Source organism: Rhopalosiphum padi, chromosome 2 (genome assembly GCF_020882245.1).
Source record: "Rhopalosiphum padi isolate XX-2018 chromosome 2, ASM2088224v1, whole genome shotgun sequence".
Classification (NCBI taxonomy): domain Eukaryota; kingdom Metazoa; phylum Arthropoda; class Insecta; order Hemiptera; family Aphididae; genus Rhopalosiphum; species Rhopalosiphum padi.
The window spans coordinates 65,309,508-65,336,366 of record NC_083598.1 but is presented as its reverse complement, the minus strand read 5'-3'; the positions used below and the strand labels follow the sequence as shown (position 1 = coordinate 65,336,366).

General features: G+C 26.0%; 1 protein-coding gene across 1 annotated transcript; it reads left to right on the top strand.

Moving 5' to 3' along the window:
• Window positions 1-1,994: 1,994 nt before the first annotated feature.
• On the top strand, window positions 1,995-4,818 carry LOC132923075 (uncharacterized). The gene is made up of 3 exons (XM_060986881.1): window positions 1,995-2,325; window positions 2,438-2,637; window positions 2,881-4,818. Exons 2-3 carry the CDS (start codon window positions 2,439-2,441, stop codon window positions 4,548-4,550), a joined length of 1,869 nt encoding a protein of 622 aa, XP_060842864.1. The 5' UTR covers window positions 1,995-2,325; window position 2,438; the 3' UTR covers window positions 4,551-4,818.
• Window positions 4,819-26,859: the final 22,041 nt, after the last annotated feature.

The following is a 26,859-nucleotide window of genomic DNA, read 5'->3' as shown; positions in this document are numbered from 1 at the left end:
TCCTAAATAAAACAACCAATTCAATTCTTGACAGTTCTTAATTATTATCATTGCGGGAACATAATATATTAATCGAAATTTGAACGAAAAGTTTCTGAATAATTATTCCGTGACAATAGATTCAAGTATATGGAGACTATGATAATTTGAAAATTATATAGTAATTAATAATATATTAGCACTTAATGTTTATATAAATTGTTCGAGTATATTATAATAACAAATAAGCGTACTATACTAAACAGTAAATATTACGTATATTTTATAGTAGATATAAAACCAATATATTATATAAATTATTACAATTGGTATAAAAAGAAAGTTTAATTACTTAAAAATAACTTATTCGAATTTTAATTTAGTCGAATAAAAAAAATCACGTGCTTATAATAATTGACAGTAAAATAATAAGGATAGTTCTAATTCGAATAAAAGAAGTTTGAACACAAGACAATCCTTAGAATGGTATAACAATCTGAATAAATAAATAGTACCTATATTAATTAATAATTATAAAGTGTGTAATAATATATCACTATAAAAAGTATATAAACTTCACAAAAATCAGGATTTCAATAAATACATCAATAATAGATAAAAATGTAGTATGTTCGGTGAATAACCCTTTATAATATAATATTATATATATCCATATGTGTACGTACCTATAATTGTTTTAATTACAGTGTAAATGGTTCAGCATAATAAACATTAGAAAAAAATGTCATTTTACAGGTATACGCGTACGTTTACTGGTAGTTAGCAATAATATGTAGGATTAAAGGCATAATGTATATTATACCTATATATAATATTGCGCACGTGCCCAGTATCGTTCATAATATAATTTAATGACAGCTGTCGGCGCCATACCGTGGTAGCTTATGGACTAGGTATATGGTTTGCACGTATAAAATACAGCGTGAACCGATTAGTCAGCCACACTAATATTCTCAGTTGAATTTGAGACAACGATGTTAGTCCACTACTTTTCCATGATTTAAACTCTAATTCAAAATTCGATGTTTTCATTTAAATTTTGTCAGAAAAATATTCTGTTTCATTAAATAATAACAATTGAAAAGTGTATACCGTCATTCAAAAAAGTAAAATACTTGATAAAAATATACAATAAAAAATGACGATTTTTTTTTTTTACAATGTTGTTTTGTATTCAATTATTTTAAATTATATGTTAAAAGCCAAAATAATATTTTTAAAATTGTTAATATTTTTTGATATAATAAGTGTTTACTAATAAAATAATCGCACTGTCTATACTATATCTATATTATTGTTAAATTGATGTAACTTAGTGTTACAAGTACTTGTAATAGAAGAATTAAAAACTTAATTTCTTATTTATTTATTTTTTTTTTTGCTAAATTGAAATCCTTATATTTTTTTAATCATATATAATATATATTCTAAATACAATTTTGTTTTTAATGTTAGCTTAAAATTAATCAATGGAATCAAAAGTTATAAGATGTAAGATGTATATTTATTTTTCTCTCACAATATTATAGTGTTACGTATATTTTAAATGATGTAACAATATTTGCTATTTTTTGAAAAAACATTACAATTGACTGTAAAAATGGTATACAAGCAAGTAAAAAAATACCATTGCGATTATGTTTGGTTCACGTGATTGTGCACATTTATTTTATTATAACATTTTCGTTCCGTTAAAAAAAAAGTATTACATAATATAAAAATAAATATATATTATACGCAAACATGTTTTAATTTTTATCGCCAGCTATACGATATTCCCAAGCCGAATTTAAGATCCATAATTGGGACCACAAGACATTTAGTGGGTTCTTCTTAACTTTCAAACTTTAACCTTGTTTCCTCAATTCATTTTTTATTCAAATTATCTATCTCGCTCTACATTTAATTATAATTTTATAATCGTATACCTAGGTACCATTTAAAAATAAAATTTCTATTTATAGGGGAACATGGGGCAAAGTGGGGTACCGGGGCAAAGTGGGGACATCGTAATATCTAGGTATTAATGTATAACATTGATAATATTATTAGATTTATGGCTTCCTTGGTCGTCTCAGATTGTGTGATAAGAGTTTTGAATCAAACTATCGATTATTTTGCGATTAATCGATGAAAAACTGTACATATGCCTGTAATCATTTACTTGATAATAAAATTTGATAATTTGTTATTGATCTATTAAATTATGTTGTGATCCGTTTTTAATAATTTTTTTTTTATTAAAACGTGCGTGTTATTGATTTAATGTTTTAATTTAATTATTTCAATTTAAATATTTGAATACAATCAAATCAAAGGCTCTAGGTAAGTTAATCAATTGGGGCAATGTGGTTTACACCTGTCTGGGGCAAAGTGGGGACGTCCCCACTTTGCCCCATATTTCAAATTTTATTAAATTTAAATTCTATGAATTCAGAATGGTTAGGCATTATAAAAGAAAAACCAACCAACATTCATGGTCTGAAGACTCTATGAAGTCTGCAATATTAGCATATAATAATAAAGAGATGGGATTCAGAAAAGCTGCATTATCTTTTGGTGTTCCTCAAACTACTCTAGAAAGAAGAGTAAAACAATTTGCAGCAACTGATAATTTAGCTGAAGCTAGCACAAAAGGTAACCTATTTTTATTTATAATAACATAGTAAACACAATAAAGTAATTTAAAATGTTGGTTCCATATGTTTAAGGTAATAAAATAATAATTTATATTAAATTTATTTCAATTTTTCTTTTGAAACTTTATCAAACATTTAGAATAAATCTATATTTAAAATTGAAATATGGAATAATTAAGTATAATAAGTATAATAAGAATAAATAAGTTAAATTAATGAAGTTGAATTTATAATTTTATAGCTCTTGGAAGGTTCAAAACGGTGTTTACTCAGGAGCAGGAGGTACAATTAGTAGAGTATATAAAGACTATGGAAGCACGTTTATTTGGTTTGACTTCAGTAGAGTTGAGAAGTTTAGCATACCAATTAGCAGTAAAAAATAATATAAGCCATACATTTTGTAAAGATGATTTAGCAGGAGTAGACTGGTTGTATGGCTTTATGAAGCGACATTCAGATTTATCATTACGTCAACCTGAAGCTACGTCAGCTGCTAGAGCATCAGGCTTCAATCAGGTTGCAGTTGGTAAGTTTTTTGCTTTGTTAACTGAAGTGGTGGATAAAAATAAACTAACAGCTTCACAAATATTCAACGTTGATGAGACTGGGATAACTTGTGTTCCAAAATCTCATAGTAAAGTTATTGCATGCCGTGGCCGTCGACAAGTAGGAACGATAACGTCTGCTGAAAGGGGCCAGACGATAACAGCTGAAATATGCATGGGTGCTGATGGGTCATATATGCCTCCAATGCTTATTTTTCCTCGTGTAAGAAACAAACCAGAACTTATAGATGGTGGACCACCTGGAGCATGGGCTGAAGTTCATCCAAGTGGATGGATACAAACTGATTTATTTCTTAAATGGTTTGATAAATTTGTAATTTTTTCTAGAGCATCTAAGACCCATAAGGTTTTACTTTTATTAGATGGCCATGCTACCCATACTAAATCATTAGAACTTATAGATAAAGCCAGAGATGCTGGTGTTATATTGCTTTGCTTTCCACCTCACTGCACGCATAGACTTCAACCATTAGATGTAGCTTTTATGAAACCACTTAGCTTATATTACAGTGATGAAGTTAAGAAATGGCTTAGGGAGCACGCTAAAGACCACAGAGTAGTCACACAGTTTCAGATCGCATCGCTTTTTGGTAAAGCATATTTAAAAGCATCAACTATGACAACAGCTATCAGTGGCTTTAGAGCAACTGGCATTTGGCCAGTAGATGCCAACATATTTAAAGAACATGACTTCCTTGCTAGTGCTGCTACTGACATTGATTTAAACGTTTCAGTAACAGATCAACAAAATATTTCAAACGATGAGCTCCCAATTCAACCAGAAGTGTTAACTCCAATCATACAAACAAATAATAGTCTACCCATCATTCATATTGCAATTTCAAATCCTATTGGACAACAAAATAATGACTCAACTCTTTCTCTAACACAGCATAGTTCACCAGGATGTTCTCATTGGTCAGCAGGTGCTGAAAAATCAGTTAAAAAATCATTTTTTGCTTTATCTCCTGAAGAAATTCAACCTATTCCTAAAAGTAATAAAACCGCTGCACGAATATCTAGGAGAAGAGGGAAAACAGCAATTCTCACAGAATCTCCTTACAAAAATGATCTATTAGCTGCTAACATATTAAGTGCAACACCCAGACAAGTAAAACGTTCTTTATCGTTCGGCAAAAAAAAAAATTCTAGAACAAGGAAAAACCTTAGTAAAAAAACTAAAACCAACGAAGATGATGACAAGTGTTTGTATTGTGATGAGCCTTACTCGACTTCAGTTGATGGGTGGATTCAGTGTGGACAGTGTAAAAAATGGGCTCATTGTCTTTGTGCTGGAATCGAAGAAGATTTTGAAACAATGTTCAATTGTGAATTTTGTTCCTAAAATTGTTTTTTAGTTTTATTGTATTTAAAAAGTTACAATTTATATGTTTATTTCCTTTAAGTGAAGTTAAGTTAAGTATACATTTAAGTATGTTTATGTTTTTTTTTATAAATAATTTGTTTTGTTGGAAAATTAATTTAAATAAATAAAATTTAAATGATTTTTTTTTGGTGTCCCCACTTTGCCCCACGTGTGGGGCAAAGTGGGGCAAACTGTAAATTTTTTACATCCTTTTATACTTAATAAAAAAAATAATTTTTTACTTTCATTATAAATGCCTAATTAATAACTATGACTTATAGATTGAGTAAAAAAAATTTGAAAGAGAAAAATTGATTATTAAGTAAATTACAGGCTTACAGACATTAGCGTCCCCAGTTTGCCCCATGTTCCCCTAATAGCAAAACCATCACTAAATAACAAATAGTGTTATATTGTTATCAAACATAAATATTTGCTATTCATTATATATAAGTACGTTTATGTTTTATTTTTTTAATTGTATTTTAAATGAGTGTATTAAAAAAAAATGTATGGAAAGAAAAAAAGGAATGAATGCCTAAAATCTATGGCCTAGAAATCGCTTATATGGCATAGGCTATGCACTCCCCCTGCCACACCATTAAAATCTATGCACGAATATCAGTACCTACCTGTTTTAAATGATAATTGGATGAACGACTACGTTGACCGATAAAAGTATTATAAATAATAAAAATATACGCATAGACTGTAACAGTATACTACAGAGATTTCATATTATGATATAGAAACAATTAACAATGGACAATGTACATCATTAGAACACAACCTGCAGATGTGATGAATAATTGATGAATTATGACGTGCAGTTTGTTATCGGCTGATGTATATTAGAATAAAGGTGGGGTATGAACCAACCATTAACGCGATTTTCTATAATATATTATAATTAAGCATTATATGTTGTAAAATTACATCGCCAAATTAATTGTTATTATACATAAGTATTATACAATCATAATGTACTTTAAGAGTCGACAGTAAATTTCATAGTCCATCGAAAAAATGTGTTGTACACATACATAGCATGTAATAAATGTTTTACGCACTGACGATATGTTCAAAATAAAGTATATATATAATAATAATAATAATAATAGTACTTATTGCCATTACGAACGGTGTACTGTATACACAATATGTGCGTCATATATGTAGGTACTCAAAAGTCGACTTCAGTAGGATCCGTAACGTATACACTAGGTTTCATCAAGTGCGCACTCGCAAAACTAAATGTCAAGTCGAAAAATGTTTTCACGTAAAAAGTAAATATTATTATGTAATTCTAAATGTCATACGTCTATATCGTAGTTCTACACATAGTCTACACGAAATGAAATACGAATTGTATAAACAAAATATATAGTGGTTTTAATTCAGAAAATGATTTTTTATTTTAACTTTACCTAACCAACGTTCTGTATTAATAATAGCCATTAAACACAATATTATGGCTTCAACCTACATAGTTTATAATATGAGTATAACTATATTAAAAATATTGAATAATATCAAGAAAATAATTTAAAAAAAAAAAAGTAAAAATAATAATAAGAGATAATAATACAATTTAAAAATAAAAATAAATTTAAGCAAAACAAAAAAATTTTGATTTCAACAATGCATGCAAGATTGTAACATTTCTTGAAAGCTTTTTATTTACCTAGGTATACCTGATATTATTTACTTTTTAGTTACTGTAACTATATTAAATTATTATTAACTGTTAAAATCAGCGACGTGGTGAGAGAGGATGTACGACATCCTAGGACGTAGGTGTAACTCCATAACTCCACCTTGACCGCGTTTATTGATTACAAATATTATTTTGTATTTCAATATTTCTTTTATTTAGTATAAATTAATTTTCAAAATATAAATATCAGTATTTAAAAAGTACATAATTTATAATTTATAATTAATAATAATTAACTACAAATCAAAAAATTAAATAAATTCTTAAAAATTTAAAAAACTTTTCAATTTTTATCAGTTTTGGGGAATTGTACGAACAAGTAGGAATTTATTAATATAATAATAATATATTATACTATTTTTTGTATTTCATTATTTTATACATATTTATATATTATATATTTATAATATAAGTTATGACATTCGATACACGTGTTATTAAAACAGTTCAATACAATTATTAACCATAGAGGGTATTCTATAGTTGCGTATTTATGCATATCCAAGATAAGATGCCCCAGAACTTTTTTTCTTTAGTAAAATAAATGACTGAAAAGTTCATTTTTAAGTAAGTATACAATGTTATTAGTCATTATTTTTAATTCATTTTTTAGTTATAACACAATAATATTATTATATATTTATTTCCTTAGCTTTTAGCGTCTGATTCTAGCATTAGGATTTAATGTGTGAAGGGGTTTCCATTACCTATAGGCCCTAAAGGACCATCAAGTTTCTACTGGCATTCTACATTTCTAAGAAGGTATTTAATATTTTTAGACTGTTTAAATTAATTATGTGTTTCATTGGTAGGTATGTATGCTATATAAGCTGTAACATAGCTGTATATGTATAATGAATAATGATTAATAATAATATTCCTATATACAATCTGGTCACTCTTTTTTACGAATTAAAATCGCCAGTGCCAAAATTATGGTGAATAATAATTGAATCAAAGTATAATAATAGAGTTAAAAATCTCGCACGAAACTCACACAATCATGTTATCATATATTATTAAATATTATATGTATAATAGCATCATTCAAAGGAAATTTTAGGAATAACTTTATAGCCGATGTCAACACGATCGTTCATCATTTAGGATAATATGATATTTCGTACAAACTGTCAAGGATTTACAGTTATATAAAAAAAAAACCGTATGTATTTGGTATGCGACGTTTTGTATAGGTCAAAAATATGTCATTTATAGTTTGTACCGCAAAAGTGGTTAGAAGAAATGTCATGTCAAAATATAGGTCGTCGTCACGTGATGAGTTATTGTCGTATATAAATTGCAATGGTGCGTATTAAACAAAATATTAAATATTATTAAAAACAAGCGGAAACGCGTGTGTGAAAAGAATTCCCAAAATCTACTCCAACGCTCGGCGGCGGCGCGGAGTAGACAGACCGTCGTTTCATATTAGGTATATATAATATCTGGCCGCTCGGATGATAATTTATTTTATAATTTCGATTTCCTAACGGACTACCTACGGTGCGTGAAAAAATAATAATATATGAACTGACTTTGGAGGGTACGCCGTGCACAACAATTGCCTGTAAGACAGACTTGGTTATTACATAAAAATCGATTAGATTTCGGTTGGTGCATACGCGTCCCGAAACTCAGTGATCGAAGTCTTAACGCCGTTGCTCGTCGTGTCATAAATCACTAAGGCCGTGGATGATCGTAACGTAATAATATAACGTAACGTTATATCATAAGATATTTACAGCTACGCCGGCGAGTCGTCGGGATGATTATTTCGTTCACGATGTTCGTAAATCGATAGCTGGTTTTTTCTCCGTCAAAACCGTCATTAATTTAATATTATTATTGTTATTTCATTCCCAGACCCGACGACGATCACAGAGACAGAACGTCCGGTAAATTGGTTTTCGTCCGAAGACTTCGTTATCGGTACAAACAAATTTAAATACCCGTGTATTTCTTCTTATAATACATAATAAATAATATTATGGTACGTTTTCGTTGTTTTCCACTCATGATTTTTCGTCGTCGTATACAACAGCGTCGGAGTGCGATACAAAAATATTATGTCGGCAAACATAATATTGTACTTTATATCGTGTGTACATTATAATAATAATAATAATATAGTATGTGGATACGATATTACTGCTGTATGGCACGTTATTAGTTAATAGTGTTGTATACAAACGGTTAAAACTTGAATAAGTAATTTTAGCGTGTGCAAGTGACGTTTATAAAACCACGTAGCGTATATGGTAAATTACGAGTATCATGTTTTCCGCATATATATTATATATATATATATATATCAGTATGTACATAATATTATAATGTATACCAATACGGTTATAGGTATACCACCTATATGTATGGTATGTGTGTAGTGTGTGACGATTTCTCCAATTAAAATAATTACTCGGTTATTCCATCATTAACATCGGTTATATTATGTACTATTTACACAGTACACACGTTCGAGTCAAAACAACATATAATATAGTTAATAATATGAATACACCTACAATAAATAGGTAACTATTAACCTATGCATCCCCCATGACATATTATATTAAATTTTCATATTTTCGATAAAATTTAAACAAACACGCACATCTCCATCGTTTCCCGGTTGTATAGTCTCGTTTACCTATAATGTTATTATTAATTCTTTTAACAGTATTTTCATTCAGTTGATTTGTACATACATATAAATATATATAAATGTTCCTTATCAATAATTCAGTATAATATACTAACCTAATTAATGTATAAACACTATAAACACTGATCCTACCTGTAATAAATTTGTTTTAACCACAATATCTTATTAACGTATTTATCGAGAGTACCTAATATTTAGGTTACTGGTCAATATAATAATATATATGTATAGACATTTAATGATTTTACTACAGTATGTGTTCTGCTTAATGTGATAACATTTGTACAGGTCATTTTGATTGTATTAATTTACTGATGTCATAAGACATTTTTTTATTTTAATAATCATTTATAAATAAACTTACGTATTAAACGTTAAACGAATTTAAAAAATACTAATTACAAATATTATCGGAAAAATTATGTAAAAATCGGGCGTCCAATAATTTATTTGGATTAATATTAGATATGTCATTGTGGTATGCTGTGCTATGAATTTATTTATTATTATTAAAATCAGCTAAAATGTTGACTATTTAAAGCCCCATAATTGTGATTATATTATCCGACGACATTGATTGTTATTAATAAGGCCAATTTAATATTAGGTACAAACATATTATTATGTTTATTCAGAATGGCAACAAAAAATAACAATATGTGTTTTTTAATTACAATACACGGTTATTGGTTCTATTAACCAGTGATTTATTTAGTGGAACTCAATATGACAATATACTTAATATACCGATGGAATCTGATAATAATTCAACAGTAAATTCAATATAATACACATAATTCATTATAATATTAAGAATTAAATGCACACACATATTCTTTAGAACATGTAGTTTTAACTATGAGAACTAATTTCATTGAGTGCATTTGCGTATACATTATATTATACAATATACATAATTTCATAAAAAAAAAATGTTAAAAACAAACTATGTATACAGTATAATTTATTATGAATATTTTTTCGTTCGTTAAATTAATTTTGTCTGAAAGTATAATCTACGTTTTTTTTTTTTTTTTGGCGCCAATAACGAATAATAAATTATTCATCAAAACGAAAGCACATTTTCCGACATACGCAAAAACGTCACTCCAATTGAAATTAATTTTTACACTCATATTATAATAGTCGGTATACATGAAAAAGCACATTCACGAAATGACGTACACTATATAATGTATATACATAGCTAGCCCGACTAGCCGGCTGGTACACAAAAGTGATTCAAATAGCGCGCAATCGTATGCCCGTGTATAAATAATTAATTTTTCGGTAAAATTTTTGAGATTTTTTGGTTTGGCAATCTTTGTTTTATAGAATATAGATGAGAAAATGTAAATAAAATAATATTTGTATTTACTATATGTCTATATTGATCATTTAAACATTAAAAAAAACCAATTCAATAATAAATATAAATAAAAAAAAGTTTCTATGCATTGTTGATTTTGCGAAGTAAAGTAATAAAGTAATAAAATACAATATTTATGGTGTAATTTGTTCGATAAATTATTTTTTCATTAAATGGAAATGTATTTTTGTTTTTCATTCAAAACTAAAAGTCAATATTGAATTGAATTTCTCATGTTTATACTTCAACGTTGTCATATAAAAACGATTTAATTATAGTTATTTAGTGATTTTATTTTTTTATTTGAAATAAAATAGGTACTTACCTTGGCACTTGTAATATAGTTTAAATAATATTAATGCATTACCATGTTCATGTATCATGAGTAAAAATAGTAATACTCTTATGTACGATATGCAGAGGTATCTACTTAATACTTATATATTATAATAATTATAATATATTTGACTATACAATTTTAGTTAAAGGAAAAATATAATATAAATAATAATAATAAATAATTTCTTGGGTACCTACATTTTACTGGAGTTAAAAAATTTAACTTTTACATAAACATAAATATTAAAATATACGATTAAAATAAAGTATTTGCATTTTAAGTTTTATAAAAATTAATTTATCGATTTTTATAAATTATAAACCAATAACAAAAATATTATATTTATTTTATTATTATTATTTGATGAGTTAAATGTTAATCTACATATTTAATATAATATAAATTTAATTATTGCCCATTATTTATCTATATTCGTCAATAAATAAACAATTCATAAATAAAATATTGGCGCAATCAGAAATTCAAGATTTTAAAATGGGGTAGAGAGATCTCCTGAATTTTATTTATGGGTAATCTCCACAATTTGTGTACATGAACTATAGGTACATAATATGGCGAATTTGCATTTCACATAACTGATTTTGTGTTGTTAGCATTAATATTAGAGTGAATTGACCTGTTACCAAACTTAAAGGTAAGAATATTTGGTGTCGTTCAAAACCACACACTTACCATTCATAACCGCACACATTTTTTCTATTATTAAAAACCGCACATATTTGATTGACAGTTAAAAATTAAGCATTTATTGTTATTAAACAAATCTTCATAAAAATAATTCAATTTATGATAGCTTATAATTTAATATTAATTTAAAATAACTTAATATAATATAATAAGATAAAATTAAGTGTGTACCTACGGTATATTATACTTGGATTTGAATAAATGTACATTCTAAAGAGTTTTCAAATATTTTATTAAATCTATTTCATTGCTTAAAATGTTGTGATTTTGATTAAATATGATAACTGGTGTACGATTACTGCGATTGTAGGTAAATGATAATGTGATTTTAGATAAATTTAATGTGTGCGTTATTGATGAATATCAACGAGTGCGGTATTGAAAACGGTTTGGTTTTGGAAAAACTGTATGGAATTAGTGTATAAATAAAAAAAAAACAACTGAAAAATTATTATTTTTAAGTATTCTATATTATTATTAAATCAATGTATAAGTAGAAAGACGGTGTGCGGATTTAAACGACAATATTTTTTTGAAAGCGTGCGCCAATCAAATTATCTTTACCTGTATTGTAAAAAACCAACATATACAAACACAGATAATGTTCGTATACCTTTAAGTTGTGTAATAAACTAATATGTCAATTATCTAATATTCTAAAGCTATCAAATCAATTTTTGTCAGCTGGTTGCAAATTTGCCATACAATACGTTTATAAGACTGAGACAAAACATACAGGTATTGCATTCTCATAACACTTTTTATATGACATTTGTTATGTATTTTATCTAATAGATACTTATAATAAATTATATTTTTAAATAAATGGAAGATAATTTTATTTTTATCCGTAATTAATTGAAAATGTCATAAAATAAAATGTTCAACAATATATATTTTTACATTTTAACAATTCAATATTAATGATAAAAAAAATTTGATTTTAACTAATATATATATATATATGAGTATATATATATTCGTTTGGAAATAGTAACACAATAATACGTATATAGTTAAAAGTAAGATTAATAACATAACAATACATTAAATAGTATATTATAGTCAACTTTAAATTTCTATAGTCAAGATATCCACTGACTGCGGCTTCCTTTGTGAGTTTGCTTACTTAACAAGAATAATAATCAATTTTCAATCATGAACTTACTGCTTTTTATAAGTATTAACGGGTTATTCCACAACACCACCCCAATAGTGGTTTAAGGTTTTAGATTAAAATATTTTAGTGATTATTAATTTAATTTTTTTATTCATTTATTATACACTGTAAAATGATATAAACAGTTGACGTAATCGTTAAATAATAAACATTGCACCCCTAAAATAAGTATTGTAAGTACCTATACAATCAATTGTTATTAAAAATGTATAGAACAATGGGACAAATGAAATCGTTTCTATCAACTCATCGCCAAATTGCAAAACACGCGAAATCTGTAAAACCTCCTCATTCGTACACAATCTTAATATCTAAAATAGGTATAACAATACATATGCGTACTATCAACCTGTACAATTGTAGGTGTTAAGTACTGTAAACTTGGGAATTGGAGCAATAACGGCATACTCCCAGACACTTAATCGCCCAATTGTCTCGACAAAAGAACTATATCACAGTTGATATCTTTAAAACATAACACGAAAAATCATAAAAATAATTCATAATATATGCAATTAAGTAGGTATACAAACCTTAAATATTATTTATAAGTTATACGTAGCTGTATAATTACTATAAGTATGTATAAATTGTAAACTTACTCAGCTTATTATCATTATTTATTTGATAACATTACCGATAAAACACAATTACAAGAAAAATAAAACGTTTATTATTTATTTATTTTTAAATAATTAATAATCATGTAATATGTATATATTATATTAACTGAATATGGATTTTAATGTCAGGCTAATATGAAAATGAAATTAGTAGATTCTCAAGTACAATCAAAAATATATAGTTTCTTTACTTTATTTTATTTTAATCTAATTTTAAACATACATATAAAATATAAATAATCAATAAAAAAAAAAAAAAATGTTTTATGGAATCAACCGATTAATATTATAATCAAAATAATCTGAATCAATGTGATCACATTAAGCGGAACTCACTGTATATCGAAAAAATATTCTCTGAATATTATTATGAATCAAAAGTCGGTTACAGGCAGTATGGACAGTATGGTATGGTGAACCCTGCAGAGTACGGATCCATATTTAAGTATAGGTCTGACGAGAGAACAGTACCTACCTAAAGGGTTTTAAGAGAATATGAGAGTTTGAATTGACATGCGATCCTTAATACAATCCCGAGTAATTTCATAGCCTCGCAGAACATATTATATTTTCAATGTGAAAACCAAGACCACATTTGCGTGACAAACAGTAATAATATTATAATAAAATTTCATATAAATTATTTCGGCTAACCCAGTAACTAAAGTAGGCCCCTAAATGTTTGTTAAGTATTCGATAAACTTAATTAGTGTTTGGTGTACATATAGGTACGTATTAAAGTTTATGATGAATTTACAAATAATATTTGTTGGTATTATTCATAACTCATAAGCAAACGAAATATTAATAACGATTATTTCTTTTTCATATCAGTTTTAATACTAAAAATACGGGCAAGTGAATACCGTTCTGCATATACGGTGAAAAACGATTATGAGCGAAGGTTCTAAACTTTGATAGTCATGGTTAAAAATAATTGTTTTAATAATAATAATATTGGATTTGCGTAAAAATTCCAGTTTTTTCTTAAATTTTTGTTTGTTTTTCCGTATTATTTTTAAAAATACTGAGAATTAATAATTTGGACTTCTTTAAAATACAAAATAAATTAAATTTACTGTCCAAAATCGCTTTCGAAGTTGAAAACTGAACAATTTTTCCCAAATACTTATCGTACTTATACATACACAAAAAAAACATACGTAATTGTAAAATCAAAGCTCCAATAAATTCCGCTATTTGTTTTCCGTTCAAAAACTAAAAATATATTAACTCTCTTTCAAGTCTGTTAATGAGTTTCGATTGAAAACCGATGGCCCGCGGACACACGGTGCTTTTAGTAAAATGTTATCAACAGCTAACCGGGTACAATAGCTCGTATTTTCTTTAGCTTGCACATCTGTAATATTGCAATACTAATTAATATTCGCATTTCACATTACGTAATCGTAAAAATATCCAATGTTAATGTGTGTTCAGATACGTGTTTACCGTTCGTCGCTCGCATATGTTCTAACGCGCAAACCATATATGAATATAATATGACGCGTATCGTGCAATAGGTAGGTGCACTTCACCACATCTGTACGTTTTGTCAACTCTATCATGGAAATAACGTTATACAAATAAATAGGTACTGACCATACTATAATAGATCTATATAACAGAACTTTCTGTTGTATATTCTATGTTTAAACGTTTTATTTAACATTGTTTATTAATGTCAAAGCCATGAGCGTATAGTTTATACGAACAGTGCTCTGCGCTGCACATAATATATATTATAACGTTGAACAAACGTCCAAAGTAATCATATTATAATCTAATTATATTATATTTTAGCTGAACACTGTACTCTATGTTTTACAATATAACAGCCCAACCTAAGTCCTAAAAAGTTTCTTTACTGTTTTTAAATTGTCTTGAATGTATGAGCTAAAAAAAGTTTCACATAAAATTACGTTTTTACTTACTTATTTAATTGTATTAAGTGAAAAAATGAATAATAATCATTATTGAATGAAAAATAAGGGTACCACAATTATTGTTTGAAATACACGGTCTTGTGGTAAATAACATGATTCTGATCGATTTGATGTGATATTTTTTCTCTTATATATTATTTGTGTAGTTTAAAAAAAAAACTAATTTTATTATTTTTAATGTTTACAAAACAAAACTAAAATAAAAGGTTACCATTAATAGCTATAGTGTAAACTTATATTATCTCCATAATTTATATTAGGTAGAACGAAAGACTACGATATATTACATATTTCAATAGGTAATCGAAATTTAATAATGTTTCAGATGTATAATGATATGGTAGGTAACCTATTATTTTCTGCTGATGTTTATTTTTCTATATAAAAGTGCCATCGATTATCAAATGTTTGAATAGTTATAAAAAATAAAAATAAAACTACCTACTTAAGTATTATATAATGTGTGTGAAAATCTATATTAATAATATATACATATATGATATGAATCCTGTTCCGTGATTTTACTCAGCTTGACACTTATATCGATCTTAAGAACGGAGTTTGATGAAAAAATAACTAAAACCATATTTACTGTGAATTACTTTATTTCATAAGAAAATATATTAAGTACCGTGTCTTCCACGGTTTAATTATTATTATAGGTATTAATTTATATTATTACTATATATAGAAAAAGTATATACAACGCAACAGATTCACTTACTAACGTACTTAAAATCTCACTATCTTATAATAATCTTAACGGAACTATGTTTTCTCGTGAATATTTAATACCTAGGTACTCAGTTTCCTTAAATTCTAAAAAAATATTCAAGTCACAAAAAAAGAGAATATTATAATAAAATCATATATTTTAATAACGAATTAATTATATTTAGGTATAAGTTAGTGCTTATTTTGCTAGTTATGTCAATTATTTTATTTTAAAGTTATATACAATTAAATAAGTATAATAATATAGTAGTGGTAGTAGTAGTAGTATTAAGTACATAACCATAAAAAGGGCAATTAAAAACAATTTGAAGTGAAGAGAAGGGTTAAACTTTAAGAGTTGAGCAGGCCCCACTGAGGTTTTTTATTTTTCAGAGCCCAGTAGATCATTAAATCGGGCTCGTGAATACGAAACGAGCGGGAAAAAAAATGCACCAATAATATATTTCGTTAAGTACGAGGAAAGGCGGTGCACTTGTGAACTGTATATATTATTATATAATTTATATACGTGACCGATATACGCGCACAGTCGTATCGTTTTTTTGCACTATAGCAATATATTGCATGTACGTGATAACAGTGAATAATTGTAACTACGCAGAACGCTTTGAGTTTAACTGATAATATTTACTTTCAAAAAATATTTTATAGAGTGTCCAGAAATATAAACCTACCAAAAACATACTAACCACTATCAACAGTATATTTATTTTGAGATTGAATTTACCTTAACGTATTTTTATTATTATTATTATAATTAATAATAATAATTGTATCGTTGATTTCAATAATCTGTAAACATCGTTCGTTTTTGTAGCAGGTCTGATGTAAAATATGTACAGCTATTGAGCTATTAAAATAATTGAAAATAAAAATAAAAAAGTTTATGGAAATCTCATATCAAAATGACATGAATTATTGTTTTTATAAATTACATTGTTATATATGTAGGAGCATCATGGAGAAACAGTTGACGAAGCGCGAAGTTTGAACGGTTCTCCAGAATAGGAAAAAAAGTGATTCACGATGATAAATTACTGAATTTAAATAGAACAATTATTTTTATTATTAACTAAATCATACTACAATAGTATGTTGAAAATAAACAGTTGATTTGATTTTGTTCGCTATTATTGGGTATATTATGTAAACTTTTACAGTCATGTGCCAAATAGCGGTGCCGTCGAACACAACATTACACAATAGAATATCTATATAGTGTAATGAAAAAAAAAATAGTATTGGCGAAATAAACAAATGAGCATACTCGTCGAATCACCCTGTATATTATCATTATAACTATATACATATCGTATAAGCATGATTTAATAATAACATTATTATTATTTATCGACAATTCGTTTGTTTATTACATTGTGTATACCTTTTTTTGTTTATGAGTATTATTATATTCGTAGACGACAGCGATTTGTGATTCTGCATCGTTTCGTGTTTTTGTTACAGTTTTATTTTTTGTACTTATACATAAAAACAGGTGTCATGATTTTTTTTTTGTTCGTCATTTGAATTCCTTGCACCAATTATCCCGACACAAGTCGAGTGTCACTCGAAAATGGCGTGGTATTCAATCGATATCATATATGATAGAAAGAGAGAGGCGTACAAAAGGCTGCGTTAAATAATAATATTAACAATAATGTAATAGTGTGATAAAAAATAATTAAACATTTCCAATACGTATAATATATAAATCGACACGCATCATGCATTCATTGCACGTCATATTGTAATTGGATTAACAGTTGTATGACTAGTGCAGTACCCACAATACATAATAATAATTGACGAGACAGCAAAATTTATTTTTTATTGTACACTATACTCCGAAAATATTGCGCATAAAAATATTACATAAACGTATTTTTAAAGGAAAAAAATGTTAGCATTATTTAATTTATGGCCAAGCAAAAAACAAAAGCAATATCATTTTTTTGTCGTAAACATTTTATAATATGAATAAGTTATATACGTAAAGCGACACTTATACGACAATTTTGAAATATCTATTTCACGTGGTAAAATGGACGACGGCATTCACGTCATTTATTTAAGATGTATATTTATATATATATATAAATCAGCTATTATTGTACCGTGGTACCTATTATTATTGTGTATAAATAGTATTGTATTTTTTTTGCTCAATGCTATTATATTGATGAGCACAAATTTAGAATTTAAAATCAATATTTTTTTTTCAAGGTAATATTCCATAGTAAATATAGTAATATAGCGTATGTACCTACTATTATAATACTACTATGTACATATACATAAAAGGTATGAAATACCAATTTAAAACGATAATATATTTTTGAAAGAATTTTTTGAAATACAAAATTGTGTATTCAATATACAATATTAGTTACTTATACCAACTATACGTAGATACCTAACCTATTATAAGCGATATTTCTAAACATAATACAATAATATATTTTTACGTACTATAAGTATAATACGTTAAAATAAAAAAGGTAGGAAAGTGGGTAACGCTCTACAATAGGTGTCACCTCGGTGTATACCGAGTGGTCCCTGCATTGTAATAGATAAGTTGAATTTGTATTCAATGATGTATCATTATATAGGAAAAACGATTCTGAGCAAACTGTGTGCCAGCCTATATCATTATATTATGACACTAAGTACATTTTAGGATATCGTTATTAAAGTAATTTATTTACTGTTAATATTAATTATGGTAGGTTAATTTTATTTTCTAAAAACACGACAGTTATTATATTATAAATACTTAATTATTAAATAATATAATGTATTTAAAGAATATTATATGAACACAACTTTTGTGTCAATACCAAAAGGTCCGTAAAACAGTGTGATTATATAATATCTTAAAATGATGTACTAAATGTATATATATATATATATTTTTTATACGCTGGTTTTTTTCCTTATTCAATGCAAAAATATTTTCAATATATAATCTTTTTAATAAAGTGTTGAATACTAATGATTGCTAAACGTTAACAGGATTCATACTTTTGTCTAAGGATTAATGTGTTTAGACATTTAATATAATTTATAATAGTTCTAGATATATATCGTTAAATAAAAAATTTAATTACATTTCAGTTTGCCGTTTTTTAATATTATCAAAAACTACTGGTAACTTATAAATAATTATCAATCTAAAAAGTGCCTATACACACCATATGTTTCCAATTTCTATTTTACCAAAGAGTCATATATACATAAACAATGATTTCAGCGACTCACGTTTTTAATCTCCAAAAAAGTTTATAATAATTAAACATGTAAAACCACGATTGTAATAATTAAAACAAACCGAGTGGACGGAGAATCGTTTCTCATACGTAATATTCATTTAATCATTACTATACCTACTGTGTATTACCGGTGTAAAGTTTTTCATTAATTTATCTTCGAAAGTTTTAAATGCGTTTTAGTAAAATTTGGATTAGATAATGTGTGTGTGTGTGTGTGTGTGTGTGTGAAAAACGAATAAATGATTATCACATCATTCATATCGGATATCATGAAACGCCACAAGTTTCTCAGACTTTAATCTAGAACATTTTTAAAATTAATTTTATATTCTAATGCAGTTAAATGTTCGTATTATTAACATTAAAAAATGCATCTCGTTCAGCACTTAACAATACAAAGTATGTTTAACATCGAAGAATATTATTGGCAAAGTTCGCTGACGAAAATAAAAAAGTGCAGTAAATAAGTAATTAAGTAATTAAACCTAATATAAATAATACTCAATCGCATTTTGTTTTCAAATGCATACGCTTAATAATGTTATAGTATGAAAGTTATTTACAAATTATATGTTTAAAGTGGGTGTAGGTATACATATAAATTCAAACTTTTTACGTTTTAATAGTTTAAAAGAAACAAAATCAATACATTTGTTATTTGTACTAGCGATATTCAAGAATATTTAGATTTTACAATTTTTAAGAAAAGCCTAATTATATACCTAAATACAATTTAGTATAACAAGTTTTTATCAACAAAAATAATTTAATAGCTTATTGACATTATATAATTTATACGACGATACTTACATTGTTGGCTGTTGCACAGTATACCGAAATACATTATACAAATGTACAAAATTTGACTTTTTTCAAAAATATTCTTTTAAACTTATAATAATTTATTTCGAAGTACAAAACATAAATAAATACAGTAGCGTTGCACGTATTTCTGTGATCAATCGTGTCGTATTTTCGTATTTTTTTGGATTCCTATTGTTTGATTGCATCTTACATATCTCAACCGGGTTGTGAAAAAGGTAAACTGTGCTCAATCGGGTTGCAGCCATATTGTATTGACGTGCACTCGGAAATAGAATGTACTGTTTAAAGATTGTGTTTATTTTTTTTATGTATATAAATATCGAAAATATGTCAACTGTCACTTTGAATATTTACATAAATATACTAAAAACTATTTAACATAATAATATATAAAATGCGACATTTGGCAGCCATACACTGTGTTCTATTTATGCATTTAGTTTTAAGCATATAAATATAGGTCATTGATCTGTAGCTGATGCGAAATATCAATAAAACGAAAGTAAAAACCAAATATAGTTAATTTTTATTGATATTTTTACCATGAGAATTCATAAGACTACCGAGTTGTGGAATTGACAACAGTACCTATATAACATGTTTAGTAGATATTAAAAAAAAACGATTATAAAATGCGAATCATCGTTTTGGCTTTATATTGGTTCGTTTTGAACAGTAAATAGTTACTATCGCTATATATTATTATTATATGATGGGTTTAAAGGATATTTTTATCGGAAAAACGAGAGAACACTCTGAATTGCGATTTTGATTTGGCCACAGTTTACCGAAATGGCCTTTTTCACAATTCCTATAGGTGGTAGATGTTTGATATTCACACAGTATAATAATAGATAATATGCTAAAATAAGTTTGTTAACGTCGTACGACGTAGGGGTGAAGATAATTGTATAGGCACATTTACATATGCATTATGTTTATCGCAGATTTAATTAAAACATATTTGTACTTGTACAAGTACCTACTTAACGTTGTAGCCACAGTGTATATGAATAAATATTTAATTTATGGTTGACTATTATAGAATATATACAAGTACTGCAGGCGCTTAACAGAATAATATGTCAAAAACTGACTTGATCATATTTTTACTAATAATTTATATAATAATAAAGAATAAGTAATAGAAATAATAAAAAATGAAGCGTTTATTACATGCATTTCTTATGGGGTGAACCAAAGGAAGCAATTTAGAACGGATGTGCGTTTTTTCCCCCGTCGTTATTTGGTAGTATAGTTTTGCGGCGTAAACGAAATTAAACGAGAAAAAATAACACTGCTATTTTTTTTTATTCATTTTGTTATACTTTATTTTAAAATTACAATGTCTGGCGTACAAAATGTAATAATGCATAATAACCAATATTGCCATGAATGTTAAACACAATAGGTACAAGCGCTGCAATATTCCAAGACTTCGTCGTAGCCTATAAAATACATATTAATTATAATTAAATGTTTAATAAATAATAACTAGCAAACACTAAACGATCAATTTGAGAAATATATGAAAGAATGGCTGCGAATCATTTGATAATAATACTTCCTGAGCGTTCAAAGTTTCAGTAATTATTTTTCGAATGAAATACTAATTATTATTATAGTTATATCGATAAAATATATAGGTCATGTGAATATTTGATAGTTTGTAAACAAAATTAACTTTGAATGTTTTATTTTTTAAAATTCGAAAAGGGAACAAAATAAAAATAAACAGTGTACCTATACGTAGATATATAGATATTATTATTTAAGTATTTGGACACTGTATACTATATATAGGTAATTATTATAGATTTAATTTACAAATTTGATAAAAATAAATGAATTAAAAGTTTAAAACGTTTTAAAAATAATATTTTTTAAGTATAATATATAGTCACATTGAAAGTTTGTAAGTATATATTTTATTTTTATAGTATATAAATTATAAAGACATTGTACGCATAACATTTAATAACATTATTAAAGAACTTTTTTCTTTAAAATAAAAACTGTTCTAAATTAGCTAATTTTAATTTTTATATTTGTCCGTTAATTTTTACTACACAATGAATATTGATTATATTATGTATAGTTAAACCCAAACCATGAATCAAAAATGGGACCCAATTTTTTAAGCTTTTATAATAAATTATTTACGACCCTTCTAGTATAGGTTGTATTTTTATAATCCTAAAAATAAGTTAGATAACTGTATAGATACTTTTGTTTATTTTTTTTAAATCAAAATTTCCATTTAAAATAATTAACTATTACTCTCGAAAATTTAAAAGTATAAATCGAGAAAAAATATTATAGATCATATTATTTTGTGAAGAGAATAGGGCGAGAATACGTTTTATAATGTAATCTTGGCCGTTACCATTAAGAAATGAAATTCTTTTCTGATTACATCGTAAGAAAACTAAATTTACGAGATCAGATAAAAATTAGAAAATACGCTTTAGAAAAATGTATCAATAAAAATGACAAATTCATATATTATATAAGACACCAGGTCGTCGATTCCAATATTTTAATAATAAGCTCTCGACTCGCAATGTACACCCTGTGCCCCATAATATTGATTACTACGACTATTGTAATTTGAACAATTTAATACGAAAATTAGAAGGTAACTAATATATTTCTTCTGTTGTATGGTAGATACTGATATTAATTATTTCCTATAAAAGTGATTACGATATATATTTAAATTGTGCTTTCTGTTGTAATTTACAGGTAGAGAATTGGTAAAGATACTCTTGATTTTGAATGTTTTGAAACCAGAAGTTCTGTTCCTGAACCATCAGAACCAACATATAACATTTATGTTGGTATTTTTAATCCTAAAAAAAAACTAAATTTTATTTCATTCCAATGACTATGTGATTATTATGGCAGATATTTTAACTAAAATAAATAAAATACATAAATAGATGCGTTATTTATTTTACAATTAACACAATTTTACTAAGAAAAATCATGTTTTATGATTAAAAACGTGATTGTTCTGTTTTTCATGATCAATTTTGTTCCGCTTTATTTGTATTAATTATAAAATATAATTTGTATTATGTCTGTATTAAATATTTATAAATTCAGTGTATGTATATTTATTGAAATTTATAAATTTAAGACGATAAATATAACAATATAAACATTATAACTTATAAGCTTTGATCATTAGTTGCATCATAGAGTTTTGTTATTTACTCCACAATGTGCCTTAAGTATAATAATAATATATGTAAAATAAATGTTTGGCACATTATTGTTTAGTATTATTACTAACGGCACTTGGCCTAGGTCAGCGTTAAAGAATAAGTGATGCTACTATAATAGCTATAAATTATAATAATGAGCATTATATTATAGGTATATTATATTCACATCGATTTAGATGTCTGAGAGCTGAATTACCGCACGGGAGTACCGCTGCTTCACAACACTAAATAAAGACTAGCTAATAATTAAAAACAAACAAAAATAATTAGATGGCGTTTACTCGACTATTAAATAATACTGTTTTGAAAAACAACATTTTATACGCAAACAAAATAATAATATCCATTGGCGTTTCCAAGATTAACGTTTTCAGCATTTTTTAATTCAAACTCGGTTACTACGTCTTTTTTAATGTACGTACTATTTCTTAGAACGAACCTCGAATTGATATTGTAGTCACACGCCACGTAAAAATAAATTTGTGACGTGAACACGTGATAACGTCAATACGTCTGCTACCGTAATAATATTATGGTTACATCTGTCAGAATAGTTCCTATTATTTATGAAGTTAATCTCGATCAAGCGTTTCGATATTAAATGATAATAATGTCATCGTGTACTACTATAATGCAACTATCACAAATCACAATGAAATAATATATTGTAATAACTTATAAATAAAACTTACGAAACAAATTGGTGGTTTTTATCACAGAAAAAAAATGTCCATTTCCGATTGAATTTATTATGTTTGATAGCCCACTGATTATTCTTATAATTTAAAACCTATACGGTATTATTGAACAGAAACAATGAAATATTCTTCATATAAATTCGTTAAAAACATTAGAAACAATGAGATAAAATTAAATTTTTTATTAAAAATTAAGGATTAATAATTATGTAAAAACAAATATATGTATTTTTTTATAATTCCCTGATCTATTAATTATTACGAATTTTTTTTTAAAAAGGCAAAAATAATTGTTGATAGTTAGATAATATGAAAATAGTTAAAAATACTTCCAATAATTGTGTCAGGGGATTTGGGTAGGCTAAATATTTTAAAAGGTATTTGCATTACATTTCCCAAAACTTTCAACAATAATTGAAATTTGTATGACATTATAATATTATGAAAATAAAAATAAATAAATAGATTGTAGCTAATTAGGTTTTTTTTTATTTATTTACCAGTTTATTTCTTGAAGGGTAAGAATAATATTTTTTTGAAGTAGCTTTTTCCAAACAATTAAGTGCAAGTTAAATGAAAACTTTTATTTTTTCCGGTGATTTGAGAGAGATCTTTAAAATTAGCAATTTACCTACTATAGTTGGTATTATACAAGTATACAACTACCTACATGCCCGCGAGTCCTAAAATATTATTATTTTGAATATTAAAACAATTACGGAATTATAATATATTTGACAATAATATGAATATATTTATGTAAAATGTGTAAGCATATACATAACTGTGCAGTGTACACGCATAGGTACTTGTATAATATTGCAATAATATTTCAAACTTTAAAACTTATTAAATTTATTTAAATTAAAAAAGAAAATGTTATTTTTGTAAACTATATTTAATTTTAAGATAGTTTAATATGAAACGTTTTGGAACGTTTTCTTATATTATATACATAACGGCATTATACGATTACATTCAATTTTACATTACCCATTGATAAATAAGTGTAAATGTGTACCAGAACCGTATAGTTAATGAAGATATTATGCATAATTAAAGATCAATAACTTGTAGGTAGATAATATATTAAACCCGAAAATCTAAAAATTATCAGCTGCGAGAAATTCACAGCGTTTATAAAAAAACAAGTTATTCTGTATATAAGGATCTGTTGTCGTTGCCCAAAATGCAAAATTAGACACAATATTATGTATATGAAAATAAATACCGTTGATAATGTGTATTTTATTATCATAAGAGTCAGTTATACGATTGACTGCATAAATAATAAATTGTTAAATCGATTGTAATACCTATTTTTGAATGTTATTTAATATTATATTAATATGTATATTGCAAAAGGATAAGCACACCATGTTTATATGAATAAATAATATTAATGTAATATTAATATTAAAAGTTCCTGGTTTCTATAATCACTTAATATATGAGACCGAAATTAAGTTCAACCAATGACAATCTCCCTAATCAAATCTATTACAAATGACAATTTAGTACGGTGGTGCAGTATAATCTGCATGGGTTATACATTGCGAAATGGTTAATTTTACTTTTTCAGTAAATCATAAAATAGTTCAAATTAAAATGCTTAAGTTATAAAAGTTTATGAACAGAAATAATATTTAATATTCGTTGAAAATGTTTTGTTTTATATGTTGATAATCAAAGACACGTACTTAAGTATACATACTTCGTTCATATATTATAATATTAGACGTGTTACAATATCGGATCTTATAAAAACGGGTGGACAAAAATGTATACATTAACGGTACCTAAAATAATACCATATTTTCTATTAGTTTTTTTTCAATTTAATATGTACAATATATCAGTATTCCGCCTCATTAATTGTTGTAAGTATACAACGTCGAAAAGGCGAAGTCTGTAAAGAGCCATAATGATAACTACGTAATCGCAACATATTTATGTGAAATTGTTCTACGTCTTATTACTTATTATTTGTCTATCTTAATTTCATGTAATATAGAGTTTTAAATTTTTGTAAAAATATTAAGGTTTAAATAAAGTTTTTATAAAATAAAATATTTCGACGTACCTATTTTAAATGTTTTTTAATTTTAGTAAGAAAAGCTTATGTGGAACGTTTTCAAGTTTTTTTCTGACAAATATTGTAAATATTAATATACATAAATAAAATATAAAAAAATAATTTGTTTAATTTATTAAATTTTATATGAATATTTGAATTAATTGAAAACTGCCAGTGTTTACGTTATTAGTTTATGAATTATAATAATAATAAAAAAATTTATTGTTTAAAATTTCCATTTTTTTTTATTATTTTTTATATTTGAGTTTTTTCTGCGATTATTTTTAAACTATTGCAAAAAGTTTAATTTAGACCCAAAGTGCCAATTATAAATATCCAATTTGATATCGAAAACCTGCACTTTTGATGATGAAGATTGAAGTATGTTTCTGTAATAACATTGATTAATACATACGATTGTCGCTATATATATTTTGAATATCAAAGTATTCTTTATAAATTATAATAGCATTGTATAAACATCGAATGTATTAATATCTACAGGATATGTGTACGTAATAACTATGAATCATATTAATTTTTTGTTTATATTATATGTATTTTTATCTTTCTGATGGAAATTAAAAACACTTACAAAAATTAAATTTTCACTATGAATTACTTTTTGTTTATCATATAACAAAAAATATAAATCAACTATCATCTAAACAAATTATATTTTATATCTATGAAACATGAAAATAGCGCATAAAAAATTGATAATGATTATTTTTTTTAAAGTAACATATTGACTATAATTTATTAAACATTACCAGTCAAGTAATATATAGTTGTATAATATTACTTTAAAATTAAAATTATAATTGATTTATTTCAGAATATTTTAATTTTTTAAGTTAAAAGTTTTTATTTTAACTTATCAAATTGCAGATTTAACGTTCA